The 17,553-nt window shown below is 41.2% G+C and overlaps 1 protein-coding gene and 1 long non-coding RNA gene across 5 annotated transcripts in view; one reads left to right on the forward strand and one right to left on the reverse strand.

Annotated features, from left to right (window-relative positions):
- LOC132345912 (uncharacterized) overlaps positions 1 to 17,553 on the forward strand; it is an 89,423-nt gene that overhangs the window by 14,246 nt on the left and 57,624 nt on the right. Inside the window, exon 3 of the long non-coding RNA XR_009495495.1 lies at positions 10,650 to 10,754. This is a non-coding gene — a long non-coding RNA (uncharacterized lncRNA). The remainder of the gene's footprint in view (positions 1 to 10,649; positions 10,755 to 17,553) is intronic.
- SCRG1 (stimulator of chondrogenesis 1) overlaps positions 1 to 17,553 on the reverse strand; it is a 107,570-nt gene that overhangs the window by 6,178 nt on the left and 83,839 nt on the right. The window contains exon 1 of one of the 4 annotated variants that reach the window (NM_001100370.1): positions 6,145 to 6,224. The exons of 2 other annotated variants lie outside the window; for them this stretch is intronic. Coding sequence is in view for 1 of the 2 variants with exons in the window: in XM_059889076.1 (XP_059745059.1) it covers positions 822 to 891 (70 nt within the window). In the remaining variant the exon portion in view is untranslated. Of the gene's footprint in view, positions 1 to 821; positions 916 to 6,144; positions 6,225 to 17,553 lie in introns of those variants that run through there. One more of the 4 variants, XM_059889076.1, reaches the window with a different exon arrangement.

Consider the following 17,553-nt stretch of genomic DNA (forward strand, 5'->3'; position numbering starts at 1 on the left):
ATAAATTGTTATCCATCCGTCTATTGATGGGTATTTGAGTTTTTTTTAGTTTCAGGCTGTTGCAAAGCTGTTATGAACACTTGTGTACAAGGCTTTGCAAGATCATAGCTTTCATTGTGTGCATGTGTGTGCGTGCTCAGTCGTGTCTGACGTTGCTACCCCATGGACTGTAGCCCACCAGGCTCCTCTGTCCTTGAGATTTTCCTCTCCAGGGGATAGCTGTCATTACTCTTGAGCATATACCTGTGAGTAGAATAACTGGTAGGTGTATGTTTTACTTTTTAAGGAATTACTAAATTGTTTTTCCAAAGTGGTTGTACCATTTAAAATTCCCACCAGCAGTCTGCAAGGGTTCCAGTTTGCTACGTCCTCTCCAACACTTGATATGGTCAGTATTTTTAATTTGTACATTCTGATAGGTGTCTTGTGGTTTTATGTAGCATTTCCTTAATGATTAATGGTATTAAACCTCTTTCATATGTTTTCTTCATCTGTGTATCTTCTTTGTTGACCTGTCCAAATCTTTTCTCATTTAAAAAAGTTGGATTGTGTTCTTGAGTTGTGAGGGTTCTTTGTATATTCTGAACACAAGTTCTTTATTAGATATATACTTTCCAAACATTTCCAAACATTTACTTCACCTATGACTTTCCTTTTCACCTTCTTATTTAAAATAAGCAAATGTTTTAAGATTTTAAAAGAAGGAAAAGTTTTAAATTAATGAAGTATAATTTCTCAGTTTTTTAAAATGGAATGTGGTTTTGGTGTTATTTCTAAGGTCACAAGGGCTTCCCAGGTGGTGCTAATGGTAAAGAACCTACCTGCCAATGCAGGACACATAAGAGATGGGGTTCCATCCCTGCGTAGGGAAGATCCCCTGGAGGAGGGCATGGCAACCCACTCCAGTATTCTTGCCTGGAGAATCCCATGGACAGAGGAGCCTGGTGAGTTACAGTCGATGAGGTCACAAAAGAGTTGGACACAACTTAGCAACTAAATGACAACAACATACAAAATAAATAACAAAGTCCTGCTCTATAGCCCAGGGAAGTATACTAAATATCTTGTAATAACTTATAATAAAAAAGAATCTGAAAAAGAATATGTAACTGAGTGACTAACACAACATTGTAAATCAACTATACTGTATTTCAACAACAATAAAAATTTTTTGAAATAAAATTCTATCTTCCTTCACAGATTCTTAATCTGCCTTTCTTGCTTTAATTTTCCATGACATTTATAAACCTAAATTATTATAAAATATTCTTATTGTGTCTCCCCCCCAATTGAATGGAAGCTCCAGGAAGGCAGGCTTTTTTCTGATATGTATCCACCCCAAGCACCCTTAACAGTGCCTGTCACGTTAGTGAAAGAATAAATAATATATCCTCATCTCTAGATGCTTACAGCCAGAGAAGGATGAGTCCCTCAGATTGCTAAACTCAATAGCTAGTTGCAGAGAGCTTTATAACTGGAAGAGGTTAGTGACCTGCCACATCCTTAAATTTGCATGTCATCAGGTACTATTGTTTTAATTTAAATTAATTCATTGTATTTAACTTTTTCTAAATAGTCTGACTTTAAAATGTATATCCCAATTTCTGGTTTTTGTTCATTTGCTTGATTTTTGTCAAAACTAGCATTTGTTCTGGATTACTAATTCATACCTGACTTAAAAATATATATATTTCTATGTACATGTACATTTATGAGAAGATTCAACAGCAAACAGCAGCTGCCTTTTCTGTAACCTCCCTCCCCTGATTCCTGTCTTTCAAAAGATTGGGAGTAAGGGGAGGAGTTGGGAGGAGAGCTGTAATCTCTTTTTAATCTTTTTGCCTTAATGTGTTTGAATTTTTCTGTTACTTTAGGTCATTGGCATTTTTCATATCTTTTTGAGCTTTGATCTTCCTAGTTTTTTACTATGTAATCATGTTCTTATTTTTGGTAATCTAGTTTAATTTTGTCTATATCTTGTGGCTTTTGAACAAACTCATTCATTTAGCCAACTTGGGCTCCTATTGCCTTTCTTATATTTCCCACATATAAGTGTAGTTTGTTCTTGAGCTAATTTCATGACTGTTAACATCTTATGCTTTCTTTCTATTAGATGGTTCTAATGAGAGCCATTAGATTTTTTTAAGAAAAATTATTTTTCTAAAAAAATAGTAATACCTGGAGAAGGCAATGGCACCCCACTCCAGTACTCTTGCCTGGAAAATCCCATGGATGGAGGAGCTTAGAAGGCTGCAGTCCATGGGGTCGCTGAGGGTTGGACACGACTGAGCCACTTTACTTTCACTTTTCACTTTCATGCATTGGAGAAGGAAATGGCAACCCACACCAGTGTTCTTGCCTGGAGAATCCCAGGGACGAGGAAGCCTGGTGGGCTGGCATCTATGGGGTCACACAGAGTCAGACACGACTGAAGTGACTTAGCAATAACAATAGTGTAAGGCATGGAAAATACAGAAAAGCACAGATAGAATAAAAATCAACTAGAGTTTCAATGTGGAGAGGACAGTTGTTAACCTCACTTAGGACTTCTATTTTTTTTTTTAATTATGATAAAGTTGCTTTACAATGTTGTGTTAGATTCTGCTGTACAACAAAATGAATCAGCTATACATACACATATATCCACTCCCTCTTGAGCCTCCCATGCAGTGGCAAGAGTGTTGAGAAGGAGAAATGGAGATGGCCAGGGACACTGGGAAGCTAACGTTTATGTTCTTGGTGGGAAGTATGTTGGAGAAAGAAGTTGATGGAAGAGATGAGGTGAGAGAGAAAGACTCCAGGATGCCTATTAGGTTTCTGACCTGAATGGTACTGACATTTATTGAGCTGAGGGGGATTTAAGAGTAAATTTCTGGACAAGTTAATCTGAGATGCCCATCAGATGTGAAGTGAAGATGTTGAGTAGACAGCTGAATGCAAATCTGGAGGTATGAACTTGAGGGTCATGGGGATATTTATTGCTTTGTCTTTGTCGTGGTAGGACTTCAGGGCAGTGAGTACAGACTGGGACGAGAAGAGATGAGGGACGGAGGCCTGGGCCAGCCTCTGTGTGGGGACTGGAGGAGGCGATGCCAGTTCCATGAAGGCAGGGCGTGCACCTTTTCCTCCTCCCTCACCTCTCAGAGGCCTGCTTCCAGGCCAGGCTCACAGGATGGGCTCACACAGCATCCGCTGAAAGAAGGAACAAGCAAATTGCTAGAGAAGGCAGTGGGTACGTTGCCACACCGTGGGCCTCTCTGGCTGTGTCCAGGCCAGAGCACAGAATGGCGTTTCTGTCTGCCTTAGTCACATACTAGGGTGGAAAGTTCCACACCTGGCAAGTACTTGCTTGAAGCTTTTTTTTTTTTTTAAACAGTTTATAAATTACCTGTTTGAACTGAAGTCTTCTCTTTTCCTTTACTTAAGTACAGATAAATAGCTTTAACTACTATTCTGCAAGTGGGGAAATGTCTGAACCAGTATGTCCCCATGATACATTGGTTTGTTTTTTCTTTAAAAGACACTGACCTTCATCCTTAGAAATCCATCAAGACCATATATTTTCAAGTGCCAACAAGAGTGAAATTATTTTGACCAGTTTGAAGCAAATTGCTCTCTTTTTTCCCCTCGTTCTGTTGAAGGACCTCCCCTTTAAATTCCTCCTGGAATGCATGCAAATTACAACAGCAAATAAAGCTAAAAACTGAACATCTGAGGAAATAACAAGAGATCTTTAGATAGTTACCGACTGGTTTTTTTGGATTCAATTTTATGTAACTAACATTGTTTCTAATGTTGTAAGATATCATTCCTATCCCAGCAGGATAGCGGCATTATTTTTTACAATAAAATTATATTGTATCTCATTTTATGTGTTTAATAATTGATATTAACAAATACAATTCAGATGAAAAACCTAAAAAAATATAGATCACCTGATAAATGTCTGATTAATCATCAGATCAGATCAGATCAGATCAGTCGCTCAGTCGTGTCCGACTCTTTGCGACCCCATGAATTGCAGCACGCCAGGCCTCCCTGTCCAACACCAACTCCCGAAGTTCACTGAGACTCAAGTCCATCGAGTCAGTGATGCTATCCAGCCATCTCATCCTCTGTCGTCCCCTTCTCCTCCTGCCCCCAATCCCTCCCAGCATCACAGTCTTTTCCAATGAGTCAACTCTTCACATGAGGTGGCCAAAGTACTGGAGTTTCAGCTTTAGCATCATTCCTTCCAAAGAAATCCCAGGGCTGATCTCCTTCAGAATGGACTGGTTGGATCTCCTTGCAGTCCAAGGGACTCTCAAGAGTCTTCTCCAGCACCACAGTTCAAAAGCATCAATTCTTCAGTGTTCAGCGTTCTTCACAGTCCAACTCTCACATCCATACATGACCACAGGAAAAACCATAGCCTTGACTAGACGGACCTTTGTTGGCAAAGTAATGTCTCTGCTTTTCAATATGCTATCTAGGTTAGTCATAACTTTCCTTCCAAGGAGTAAGATTAATCATAACCCTGGATAAATTTTTTTGAGCTTTTTATTTTGTATTGGGGTATATCCAATTAACAATGTGGTGATGGTTTCAGGTGAACAGTGAAGGACTCAGCCACACATGTACATACATCCATTCTCCCTCAAACTCCCTCAATAGTGGCCTTATTTTCAAAAGATCAATGCAGAGGATAAACGGCTGTAGGCAAGATGTTTCCAGTTAAACAATAAATCACTGCCACTGTCATATATGGAGGGGATTGCAAATGTTGGTTGTGTAAGGGTATTTGGCACCAGCAAGCTTTTGAATGGTTGGACTTAAGGGGAAACTGAAAAAGAAAAATTATCTCATTTAATGGCCAAAACTTGCAGGGTTATGTCGTGAAAGCGTTCAGACCTTCAGGGAGCAATGCTCCTGCAGACAGCTGATGTCTGTTCTAGAAACTGGCATTAATAGCATGGAATGAAGCAGAATTGATGAATTAGAAAGGGCAGCCCTTTTTCTGATTCCTTTTGTAACATGGCCAGAAAGAAGTGAAGGCTGCAAAAGCAATGAAAATTCCAACCCAGAGCTTGACATTTAAAATATCAAAATTATAGTTGGAAGAGATGAAAACTGCCGTCCAGTCCATGATGTTTTCCATTCATCTTTCCTGGCCGATGAAAATCAATGTTTTTTTTTTGTTTTTTTTTTTTACAATTCCCTCTCTTTCTTATTAACTGTACCAGAAGAGATTTATATTGGAATGACTGAGCACTGAATTGAAACTTCTCAAAGTGTAGGTTAAAGGAACAGAAGTGGTATTACAAGGTGAATAAGCCTTCCAAGCATCTTTAAAACAGACACAGTCAGCTCCAAGAGACCCTCATCAGTTGAAAACCAGTCTACCTCCGCCCCGAAGGTGATCTGCCTTCGAACGTCTTAGAGGATGCTATGAATATGCAGGCTTGCATCATTCTCATTATTTCCCTGAAATCATTACCACTGCAGCATTTGAGAGAGCTTTTCACAGCTTGTGTAACTAAGTGAAGGACCTTTAAAGAGGAATTTTCATAAGTCCCAAAGGAAGAAAGGGTTCCCTTTATTGTAGCAGTATAGACAGTGTGTTGTATTCCATCCTGGGGGTGCCGAGGATAAATTTCGTGAATTCCCTCTTTGTCTCACATATTTATACCAGTTTCTTATTTTAGGAATCAGGATTTTCAAAAGCAAAAACAAAACAAAACATTGCTTTCTCACTGTCTTTATACTTCATGTAAAGTAGGAATAAAGAGATACAGCTAGTGCCTGGAAAAGGAGCTTATAATACTTCCATCAGTCTCACATAGTCCTGAGTAATTGTGGGGCCAGATTCAGAGTAGATGGGGGCTTTAATAAGGCTTTCATAAGGACCAGTGAGGGAGCTGCCTCCTTTAAAGCCCCCAATTAAATGCCTTTCCTGTTAAGAAATGTACATTTTCTCTTCTCTTTTCATCTGATTCTTTCCCTCTAACCTGGGAAGTATCATTTTTCTCATCACCTCCTCTGAGGCTTTCTCCATCTCCCTTTCTCTTCTGACTCAGACACAAAAACACTTCTGCCCTATTCTATAGCAGTAGTTTGCAGCAGAAACAACAACCTAAAATGATTTTTAAGGAAAAAAGTACATACCGTTTTTCTTCTTTCCTTTGGTCTTCTTGGCAGAGGAATCTCCTTAAATGCTCAAACTCACTGGGTGAGTTTGGGCAAAAGGAGAAAAGAGGAGGTGCTGGAAGGAGGTTACAAGTGGACCTTTGTCTGCTTCATCCCTCACCAGCCCGCCTGCCAGGCCACTGCAGCCAAGACTGGGGAGAGAAGGCAGTGGAGAGAGACAGGGCTGCGAGATGGAGAACGGCCCCCTGGATTCTTCCAAACCAGGTGGGAGTGAGCTAAGAGCTTCTTGACAAGGAAATAGCTGGTCTGCACAGGCACCTCAGGGAGGCGGACTGTCACAGCAATGAAGTGTAGAACCTGAGGCATTTACGGAGAGCACAGAGAGTGATTTTTACCTTAGGGTGTGTGTGTGAGAGAGAGAGAGAGAGACAGACAGGCAGAGAGCACAGAGTGCTTTTTACCTTAGGAGAACAGGATGTGTGTGTGTGTGTGAGAGAGAGAGAGAGAGAGAAGGAGAGAGAGAGATAAGGGCACAGAAAGCAAAGGAGAGGAGGGAGGAGGAGCAGGAGGAATGGCCACTGTGATTCAGGAAGGCGGTTGGCTGAGGATCTTTTCCCTTTCACAGTTTCTTTGTGTGTTTTTGCCAAGTTTTCCTTACCATCTAGATGTCTTATTTTGATATGGGTTGCAGAGTTGGACACGACTTAGCGACTGAACAACAACCATCCCAGCTTACCAGGTCCTCACCCAAATGTTATCCGTCACTGTAAAACAGTTTTAATGAAGTGGATGAAACTGGAGCCTATTATACAGAGTGAAGTAAGCCAGAAAGAAAAACACCAATACAGTACACTAACGCATATATATGGAATTTAGAAAGTTGGTAACAATAACCCTGTGTACGAGACAGCAAAAGAGACACTGATGTATAGAACAGTCTTATGGACTCTGTTGGAGAGGGAGAGGGTGGGAAGATTTGGGAGAATGGCATTGAAACATGTATAATAACATGTATGAAACGAGTTGCCAGTCCAGGTTCGATGCACGATACTGGATGCTTGGGGCTGGTGCACTGGGACGACCCAGAGGGAGGGTATGGGGAGGGAGGAGGGAGGAGGGTTCAGGATGGGGAACACATGTATACCTGTGGCGGATTCATTTCGATATTTGGCAAAACTAATACAATATTGTAAAGTTTAAAAATGAAATAAAATTAAAATTAAAAAAAAAACCATAAAATGACTAAAAACGAAATCTATTCTGTGCCTCAAAATAAAGGCATGAAAGGAATTTCATTCTGTTTGGAGTGAAGTGGAATTGTAGCATCTGTTAACTATCCTTTAGTCATTGTTGTTTTAATTCAATTTTGACCAGAATTCCAGGAGTTAGAAAGATTATAATAGAGCAGGATTATCTAGATGAAGAACAGGGGGGAAAGCATTCCTGGTTGTATCGAATGAACTTTTCAGCCAACCCAGTGTGTATGTCTGTGTGTATGTCATATATATATATATATGAGAAGGAAATGGCAACCCACTCCAGTATTCTTACCTGGAGAATCCCAGGGACAGGGGAGCCTGGTGGGCTGCCGTCTATGGAGTCGCCCAGAGTCGGACATGACTGAAGTGACTTAGCATGCCTGCATGCGTATATATATAAGTGTGTGTGTGTGTATACATTATCAGTCTTATGTTCAATCAAAGTTTATTACAAATAGAAAGTGTTAGTCACTCAGTTGTGTTCAACTCTTTGCTACTCCATGGACTGCAACCTGCCAGGCTTTTCTAAGTCCCTGGAATTCTCCAGGCAAGAATACTGGAGTGGGTAGCCATTCCCTTCTCCAGGGGATCTTCCTGACCCAGGGATTGAACCCAGGTCTCCCACATTGCAGACAGATTCTCTACCATTTGATCCACCAGAAAGAAAGAAAGTGAAGCCTCTCAGTTGTGTCAGCCTCTTTGATACCCCATGGTCTGTAGCCTGCCAGGCTCCTCCATCCATGGGCTATTCCAGGCAAGAATACTGGAGTGGGTTGCCATTTCTTCCTCCAGGGGATCTTCCCAACCCAGAGATGAAACCCAAGGTCTCCCGCACTACAGGCAGATTCTATACTGTCTGACCCACCAGTTCAGTTCAGTCGCTCAGTTGTGTCCAACTCTTTGTGACCCCATGAATTGCACCATGCCAGGCCTCCCTGTCCATCACCAACTCCCGAAGTTCACTCAGACTCAAGTCCATCGAATCAGTGATGCCATCCAGCCATCTCATCCTCTGTCATCCCCTTCTCCTCCTGCCTCCAATCCCTCCCAGCATCAGAGTCTTTTCCAATGAGTCAACTCTTCGCATGAGGTGGCCAAAGTACTGGAGTTTCAGCTTTAGCATCATTCCTTCCAAAGAAATCCCAGGGCTGATCTCCTTCAGAATGGACTGGTTGGATCTCCTTGCAGTCCAAGGGACTCTCAAGAGTCTTCTCCAGCACCACAGTTCAAAAGCATCAATTCTTCGGCACTCAGCTTTCTTCACAGTCCAACTCTCACATCCATACATGACCACTGGAAAAACCATAGCCTTGACTAGACGGACCTTTGTTGGCAAAGTAATGTCTCTGCTTTTCAATATGCTATCTAGGTTAGTCATAACTTTTCTTCCAAGGAGTAAGCGTCTTGTAATTTCATGGCTGCAGTCATCATCTGCAGTGATTTTGGAGCCCCAAAAAATAAAGTCTGACACTGTTTCCACTGTTTCCCCATCTATTTCCCATAAAGTGATGGGACCAGATGCCATGATCTTCGTTTTCTGAATATTGAGTTTTAAGCCAACTTTTTCACTCTCCTCTTTCACCTTCATCAAGAGGCTTTTTAGTTCTTCTTCACTTTCTGCCATAAGGGTGGTGTCATCTGCATATCTGAGGTTATTGATATTTCTCCCGGCAATCTTGATTCCAGCTTGTGCTTCTTCCAGCCCAGCATTTCTCATGATGTACTCTGCTTAGAGGTTAAATAAGCAGGGTGACAATATACAGCCTTGACGTACTCCTTTTCCTATTTGGAACCAGTCTGTTGTTCCATGTCCAGTTCTAACTGTTGCTTCCTGACCTGCATACAAATTTCTCAAGAGGCAGGTCAGGTGGTCTGGTATTCCCATCCCTTTCAGAATTTTCCACAGTTTATTGTGATCCACACAGTCAAAGGCTTTGGCATAGTCAATAAAGCAGAAATAGATGTTTTTCTGGAACTCTCTTGCTTTTTCGATGATCCAGCAGATGTTGGCAATTTGGTCTCTGGTTCCTCTGCCTTTTCTAAAACCAGCTTGAACATCTGGAAGTTCACGGTTCACGTATTGCTGAAGCCTGGCTTGGAGAATTTTGAGCATTACTTTACTAGCGTGTGAGATGAGTGCAATTGTGCGGTAGTTTGAGCATTCTTTGGTATTGCCTTTCTTTGGGATTGGAATGAAAACTGACCTTTTCCAGTTCTGTGGCCACTGCTGAGTTTTCCAAATTTGCTGGCATATTGAATGCAGCACTTTCACAGCATTATCTTTCAGGATTTGAAATAGCTCAACTGGAATTCCATCACCTCTGCTAGCTTTGTTCGTAGTGATGCTTTCTAAGGCCCACTTAACTTCACATTCCAGGATATCTGGCTCTAGGTGAGTGATCACACCATCATGATTATCTGGGTCATGAAGATCTTTTTTGTACAGTTCTTCTGTGTATTCTTGCCATCTCTTCTTAATATCTTCTGCTTCTGTTAGGTCCATACCATTTCTGTCCTTTATTGTGCCCATCTTTGGATGAAATGTTCCTTTGGTATCTCTAATTTTCTTGAAGAGATCTCTAGTCTTTCCCATTCTGTTGTTTTTCTCTATTTCTTTGCATTGATCGCTGAAGAAGGCGTTCTTATCTCTTCTTGCTATTCTTTGGAACTCTGCATTCAGATGCTTATATCTTTCCTTTTCTCCTTTGCTTTTCGCTTCTCTTCTTTTCACAGATATTTGTAAGGGCTCCCCAGACAGCCACTTTGCTTTTTTGCATTTCTTTTCCATGGGGATGGTCTTGATCCCTGTCTCCTGTACAGTGTCACGAACCTCAGTCCATAGTTCATCAGGCACTCTATCAGATCTCGTCCCTTAAATCTATTTCTCACTTCCACTGTATAATCATAAGGGATTGGGAAGCCACCAAATAGAAAAATTCCCCCAAATTAATGACAGTGCCAGTTCATGATATAGAACTTAAGCAATAATGTTAAAAGTATTGGTATTAAATTTGAAAAGCAGGCTGATTAGTATTTCCTAAAAAACAAGTAACAGTAACAGCAAAATGCTCCCAATCAGAGGAAGTCTCGGAAGATGTTTTAGGTATAAGTAATTGCAGACATTGGACATCTTAAACTTGTGGGGGAAAAAATGGGAACATACATAAACTCTTCCCCTGATTCCCACCTGGGAGCTTAGGCCTGCACCCAGATTTAGGATATGCTGCTGTTCCCTAACCAGCCCCTTTCTCCTGTTTCCTCCAGGCTTAAAGCCTTCTGGAGTGGCTGAGGGTGAGGTGTGGAGAGAAGCAGCCTCAAGTTTCAACCTTCACAGGTCCCCTCCCAGGAGAGAAGGAGGACCTGTTTTATGTGAGTATCTTCGACAAAAGGATTTTCACAATAATCATGCTAATTGAAAACTAATTCACAATATATTTGTTGACATTATGAGACAAAATAGCCTTTGAAAATGTCTCTAAAAATCTTCCATCCGTTAAAAAGAAACAATTAACCTGTTTTATTAACTTAATTACTTTTGAGCTCCATATAAGAGTATTCTTTTTGATGAAAACTAAAGTTTCCTCTGAACCTGGAACGTTTGTGCTGAGAATGGCTTTTGCAAGTGAATTGAACAAGATAACCTCCAGTACTCAGACTTAGCTTTCTGCTACTGCAGTGAAACAGGAAAATTGACCCACTGAGGAGCCTCCATGAGGCCTGGAGGAGACAGCAGAATTAGTCACCAATGGGCTGTGGCCTGTGAGCTTATGCCGCTGCAGGAAGGCACCTGCTTCCCAAAGGCCCTCCTGTTGGTATTAGGATGCACTTGGGAACTGCTAGGACCCCCGACAGGCAGCCGTGACTGTGACGGGGCTTACGGGGGGGACTTCCTGCTCAGAAAATTTCATCAGAAGAGCAAACACACACTCTCCTTTGCCTGGGTGTGCACAGCAAGGCTCCCTGACCCGTAGAAGTCGTGAGCACCCTGCTGGACCTGATCTTTATTTTTTGTTCTTGAATAGTCTAACTTATTATTCAATTTGTTTCAAAATAATCCCTGGTGTCTCAGACAGTAAAGAATCTGCCTGCAATGCAGGAGACCCGGGTTAAATCACCTGGAGTAGGGAATGGCTTCCCACTCCAGTATTCTTGCCTGGGAAATCCTATGGACAGAGGAACCTGGTGGGCTACAGTCCGTGGGGTCGCAAAGAATCAGACAAGCCTGAGCAACTTTAATGGGGTGAAATAGTTTGGTATAACAGCAATTACCATTTAAAGTATTTTATGTTTTTAAATATAGCTTAAGGCACATGTATTCTGTTGCTTAGTCAACTCTTTGCAATCCCGTGGACTCCTCTGTCCACAAGATTCTCCAGGCAATAATAGTGGAGTGGGTTGCCATTTCTTCCTCCAGGGAATCTTCCCGACCCAGGGATCGAACTCTCATCTTCTGCATGCCTCCTGTGTTGGCAGGCAGATTCTTTACCACTGAGCCACCTGGGAAGCCCTCAGCTCAAAGAACATCCATTGCTTAAATGCACTTTGACATAATAAGACAATACTTTTATAGGCATCATTGACACCTGTGAACAATAAATAGCCTAGTAGACAGATTAAGGTTTAACCTTTCTTTTCTTTGGTGGCTATTTAGAGATTTAAAAGAACAAATAACTCATTTCAACAGGAATCTGCTACAGATATTTACCTCTATATAATCTTCAGCTCAGACATGGAATGCCAAAAACAGGCTTTTGTTAGCTGACCCCCTTGACCCCCAACAAGGAAAATTATCCCCAAACCCATGTTTTTATTTTAGATATATTGATCTTCCAGTATAAAGCTTGTCTTTTAAATACCAAATGCAATCTAGGGCCCACAACCTGACTCCTTCTAAAGAATGAGAAGAAAGCAGAACTGAGAAATTTCTTTGAATTGTTTGGTAACTATGTACAAATTTTAAGAGGTCAGTCAATCTTGATACATGGAGCTAAACCTGCTGGTAAATAATTACACTTCTCAGACACTGCGTCTTTATCTTATGACAAAAACTGATCTTTAAATATCATAGAAATAAAGTCAGAAAAGTGGACCTCAGGAGAGAAGTGGATCGAGGAGAACTGGCCAGTTTTAGGAGCCCATGGAATATTTAGAATGAATGATCATGTTCACATGAAAATAAACCCTGGCAGGAAAAGAGGCCAAGAAAGAAGGAAACTTGAAAATGAGCCCTTTGGTTTCCTGGCAGTCTAAAAGAGGCCTTGGACTGACAGTAAATGGAATCATAGCCCAGATCCCAACAATAATTGTGTGGTTTGTTGGACACAACCTACTTATCAAACCGAGAATGAGAAAAGGTTAAGTTGCCAATGGGTGTTCTCTGTAGAGCCAAAGTGGGTGCTGAAGCCTCTACAAGCCTCTGGTCAGTTGGTAATGAGGACAATACCTGTATCAACATTAGTGATAAAAATGACATTGCCAAGTTCACCAAACACTTTAGAAATCTTGGCTTATTTCACCCAAGCAACATTCTTTCCCGAGGTACTTTTTCAGGTGGGGAACTGGGGCTCCAAAAGGTCAGATGGCAAGACCAAGCTCACCCAGCTGATAAGCAGTGGAACTGAGACCGGAAAGAAGACAAAATTGTGCTGTTAGCCTGTCGCCTTGGTAGTAGGAGGAGTGGAACGAGAGTGAGTCTAAAATTACAATGCAGTTGGAAACGGCAACCTGCTAGGGCCAAGGGGCTTACGTGCAGTGCCTTTTGCCCTGTTTTATAGGGTCTATTTCCAAAGTTGCTCAAGTCAGCACCTTTCTCTTCATCCCACTCTCTAGAAAGGTTGTTTTGTACATTTGTCATATAATTAGCTTGCTCTGTCACATTCTACTTTCCATCCTGCGATACCCCAACCTCTTAAAGATACTTTTTAAACTTGCATGCATTAAGGATCAGTTTTCATACTGTGAAGGTCAGTGGGTTTTGACGAACACATAGTATTCACTATCCCCTATTACATTATAGTACAGAATAGACTCATTGCCCTAAAATATCTCCTTCTTGTTCAGTCACGTCCAATTGTTTATGACCCTATGAACTGCAACATGCCAGACTTCGCTATCCTTCACCGTCTCCCCTTGCTTGCTCAAACTCATGTCCATTGAGTAGATGATGCCATCCAACCATCTCTCCTCTTGCCTTCAATCTTTCTCAGCATCAGGGTCTTTTCCAATGAGTCAGCTCTTCGCATCAGGTGGCCAAAGTATTGGAGTTTCAGCTTCAGCATCAATCCCTCTAAATGAATAGTCAGGATTGATTTCCTTTAGGATTGACTAGTTTGATCTCCTTGCTATCTAAGGGACTCTCGAGTCTTCTCCAGCACCACAGTTCAAAAGCATCAATTTTTTGGTGCTCAGCCTTTTTTTGGTCCAACTCTCACATCCATACATGACTGCTGAAAAACCATAGCTTTGACTAGATGGACCTTTGTCAGCAAAGTAATGTCTCTGCTTTTTAATATGCTGTCTAGGTTTGTCATAGCTTTTCTTCCAAGGATCTAGCATCTTTTAATTTCATGGCTCCAGTTACCATCTGCAGTGATTTTGGAGCCCAGGAAAATAAAGTCTGTCACTGTTTCTCCTGGACTTCACCTATTCTTCCTGGAACTCTGACAATTTCTGATCTTTTCACCATTTCTAGAGTTTTATGTTTTCCTCACTGTCATATAATTGGAACCCTAGAGTATGTAATCTATATAGACTGGCTTCTTTCACTTAGCAATCTGTATTTGAGTTATTCATGTATTCTTAAGCTTTCTTAGCTTATTTCTCTTTATCACCAAATAACTTTCTGTGATAGTGATATACCACGGTTTGTTCATTTTTTCACCTGTTGAAGAATATCTTTGTTACTTATAGTTTTGCAATTATAGATAAAAGTGCTATAAACATTTGTGTGCAGGCTTTGTATACACATACATCTTCAAATATTTAGATCAATGTCTTTTTAATGTTTTTCAGGTTGATTGTAATTGTTGATTTATAATCAACTAACTTTTATATGGCTTCTCAAATATAGCTATTTGAAAAAATAATTTTCATATAATAATCTGTTCAGAGTCAGGTATCATTTTTACAAAAATATAAACAATGAGCCCATAAGTGTTTTATGGAAGAAGAGAGCTCTCAATATAGAGCAATTTAAATGTATTTAGATTTCATATTCTTTGAAATATGAGCAGACATGTGGTCTGCTGAGGCCATTTCTTTTACATTGCAAACAGGGAAATTTATAGGTGTTAAATGAGCCTCAAAATTGTTCCTTTATTGCTGTAACTTCACTAATAAAACATGTTGAAATTTATACATTTGGAAATCCAAATAAAACCACTTGCAAGTTGAAGTAATAAATACAATAGGGTCTTAGATAACGTAAAGCAGCTCCCTTTGTGAATATACATATCAAGTAGGACACAGGAAATGCCAAGAAATAATAAGCTTTGGAAATATTTTTCCTGGATATTTCATCTCTAAGTACATGATATGTTTTACATATATTATAATCCTATTAAAACATCACTTACTGGGAATCCCCTGGCGGTCCAGTGATTTAGACTCAGTGCTTTGACTTCTGGGACCCAGGTTTGATCCCTGCTCAGGGAACTAAGATCCATAAGCTATGCGGAGCAGCCAAAAAAGTGAAATGACTTACTGTTTCATAGGGTAGGGGCATGCATTAGAGTGGAAGGCAAATATGTTCACTGTGTATGTTAATCACTCAGTTATGACCGACTCTTTGCGATCCCATGGACTATAGCTGGCCAGGCTCCTCTGTCTATGGAGTTCTCCAGGCAAGAATACTGGAGTGGGTTGCCATTTCCTTTTTCAGGGGATCTTCCTGACCCAGGGATCGAACCCAGGTCTGCAGATTCTTTACTGTCTGAGCCACTAGGGAAGCCAGTTATACATTCACTGAAATTAATCTAAAACATGATAACAATTCTACCCAAAAGCCTTTCTGTTACACAGTGTTCTATCAATGGCAAGTCAGCCTTTGCCTTTATTACTGGTATTCCAAAGAGAGCTCCTTTGGGAATGAATTAGCAAAAATTGTCCCCACATTGTGACCACCTTATAGAACCTTTACTGAGTTTTTCCACAGAATCCAAGTGATTTGTACTGATTGGACCAGCAGGGCTGAAGTATAAAATATCCCACATCAAGAGAGTTCTAGCAGAGTATGCTATGTTTTAATTTGTGTCTTAAGTTACTCAATGTAAAGTATTTCAGAAAATGGTGTTCAAGTATCAGAATGATGGATTTAAGACCATCACACAAGTTCCATTTATTTCTCCTCTCCATAGAAATGACAGCCTTTTTAGGGTCAGAAAATTAATGAGTCCAAACCATATTGGCAAATGCTGGAATTTTTCCCCCTAACCTAAAAGTTTTGGAGATTTCTCCACTAGGAGTTTGACTCACTAAGAGGTGAGAACTGGCTTCCAAGAAGCTCATGGCGGGTGGTGGAGAGGGGGTGGGAGGGGTGGTTAGGGCTTTAATTCAGTGGAAGAAATTCAGGAGAGAATTCTTGGGAACTTGATTCTCTCTGAAGCAGAACACACCTTATGATCCATCCAACAAGGGCTTCTATAGAGAGACCCTCCCCCTTTAATATGTAAAATTATAGCAGGGGAAAATATCTTCTTCTATCTCTCTTTCACAAAAATATATATTTGTTTGTTTTAATTTGTTTTTGGCTGGAGGAGCAGCAAGACATTGGCCCTCTGGATCTTCTTGGGTTATTCCCTGAATACTGTCGATGATGCCAGTACAAGTGAGTTGATATTCATGTCTCCTGTGAAGGAAGATTTACAAAGACTGTTCTCAGTATCCTCCGCCATGTGCTAAGTTGAACTTATCAAGAGTTTTCCAGGAGAGGGGTCAAGGCCCTCTTCCCTTCCCTTCTGAGATTCAGCTTCCTAAGAACTGTGGTTTTTCCTGTGGTCATGGATGTGAGAGTTGGACTGTGAAGGCTGAGTGCCGAAGAATTGATGCTTTTAAACTGTAGTGTTGGAGAAGACTCTTGAGAGTCCCTTGGACTGCAAGGAGATCCAACCAGTCCATTCTGAAGGAGATCAGCCCTGGGATTTCTTTGGAAGGAATGATGCTAAGGCTGAAACTCCAGTACTTTGGCCACCTCATGCGAAGAGTTGACTCATTGGAAAAGACTCTGATGCTGGGAGGGATTGGGGGCAGGAGGAGAAGGGGACAACAGAGGATGAGATGGCTGGATGGCATCACGGACTCGATGGACGTGAGTCTGGGTGAACTCCGGGAGTTGGTGATGGACAGGGAGGCCTGGTGTGCTGCGATTCATGGGGTTGCAGAGTCGGACACGACTGAGCGACTGAACTGAACTGAACTGAAGCACTGAGATGGCCCTGGCACTGTTAGCAAGAAAATGTAAAAGTTCCCCCTACAAAAAAAGAGGGAGTCTTGGTCAGGGCCTTGGGCTCCAGACCAGAGCCTAGAGGTTTGTGAGGGATAGCGTGTTCTAGATACAGTGTGCAGCTGTGGTTAGAAATCCAGTTACACCCGGGCACCTTGGCAAAGCAGCCGTGTTTGTGGAACAGTGGCTGGCTGTGTGAGTGCAAATTGACTTGGGAGCCTGTGGCCTCAGAGCCACCCTGCTGTCTGCGTGGGGTTCTGAAGCAGAAAGGACAGCCTTTCAGCCTGACAGAACCAGTTCTCAACAGTGACACCACACAGAATGGATTAGAATCAGAACTAGTTTAAGAATTGAACTATAGTTGATTTACAAGGCTGTGTGAGTTTCTGGCATACAGCAAAGTGATTCAGATATGTGTGTGTCTGTGTACTTTGTATCCTTTTCCATCATGGTTTATTATAAGATATTAAACATAGTTCCCTATGCTGTGCAGTAGGACCTTGTTTATTTTACATATAGTAGTTTGCATGTGTTAGTTCCACATCCCTAATTTATGCCCCACTTGGAAACCATAAGTTTGTTTTCTTTCTTTCTTTTTTTTTTTTTTTTAATGTATTTTATTGAACAATAGTCGTGGCACACAGGCTTAATTGCTCTGAGGCATGTAGGATCTTCCCAGGCCAGGGATTGAATTTGTGTCTCCTGCATTGGCAGGCTGATTCTTTACTA

This window comes from Bos taurus, chromosome 8 (genome assembly GCF_002263795.3).
Source record: "Bos taurus isolate L1 Dominette 01449 registration number 42190680 breed Hereford chromosome 8, ARS-UCD2.0, whole genome shotgun sequence".
NCBI classification, from domain to species: domain Eukaryota; kingdom Metazoa; phylum Chordata; class Mammalia; order Artiodactyla; family Bovidae; genus Bos; species Bos taurus.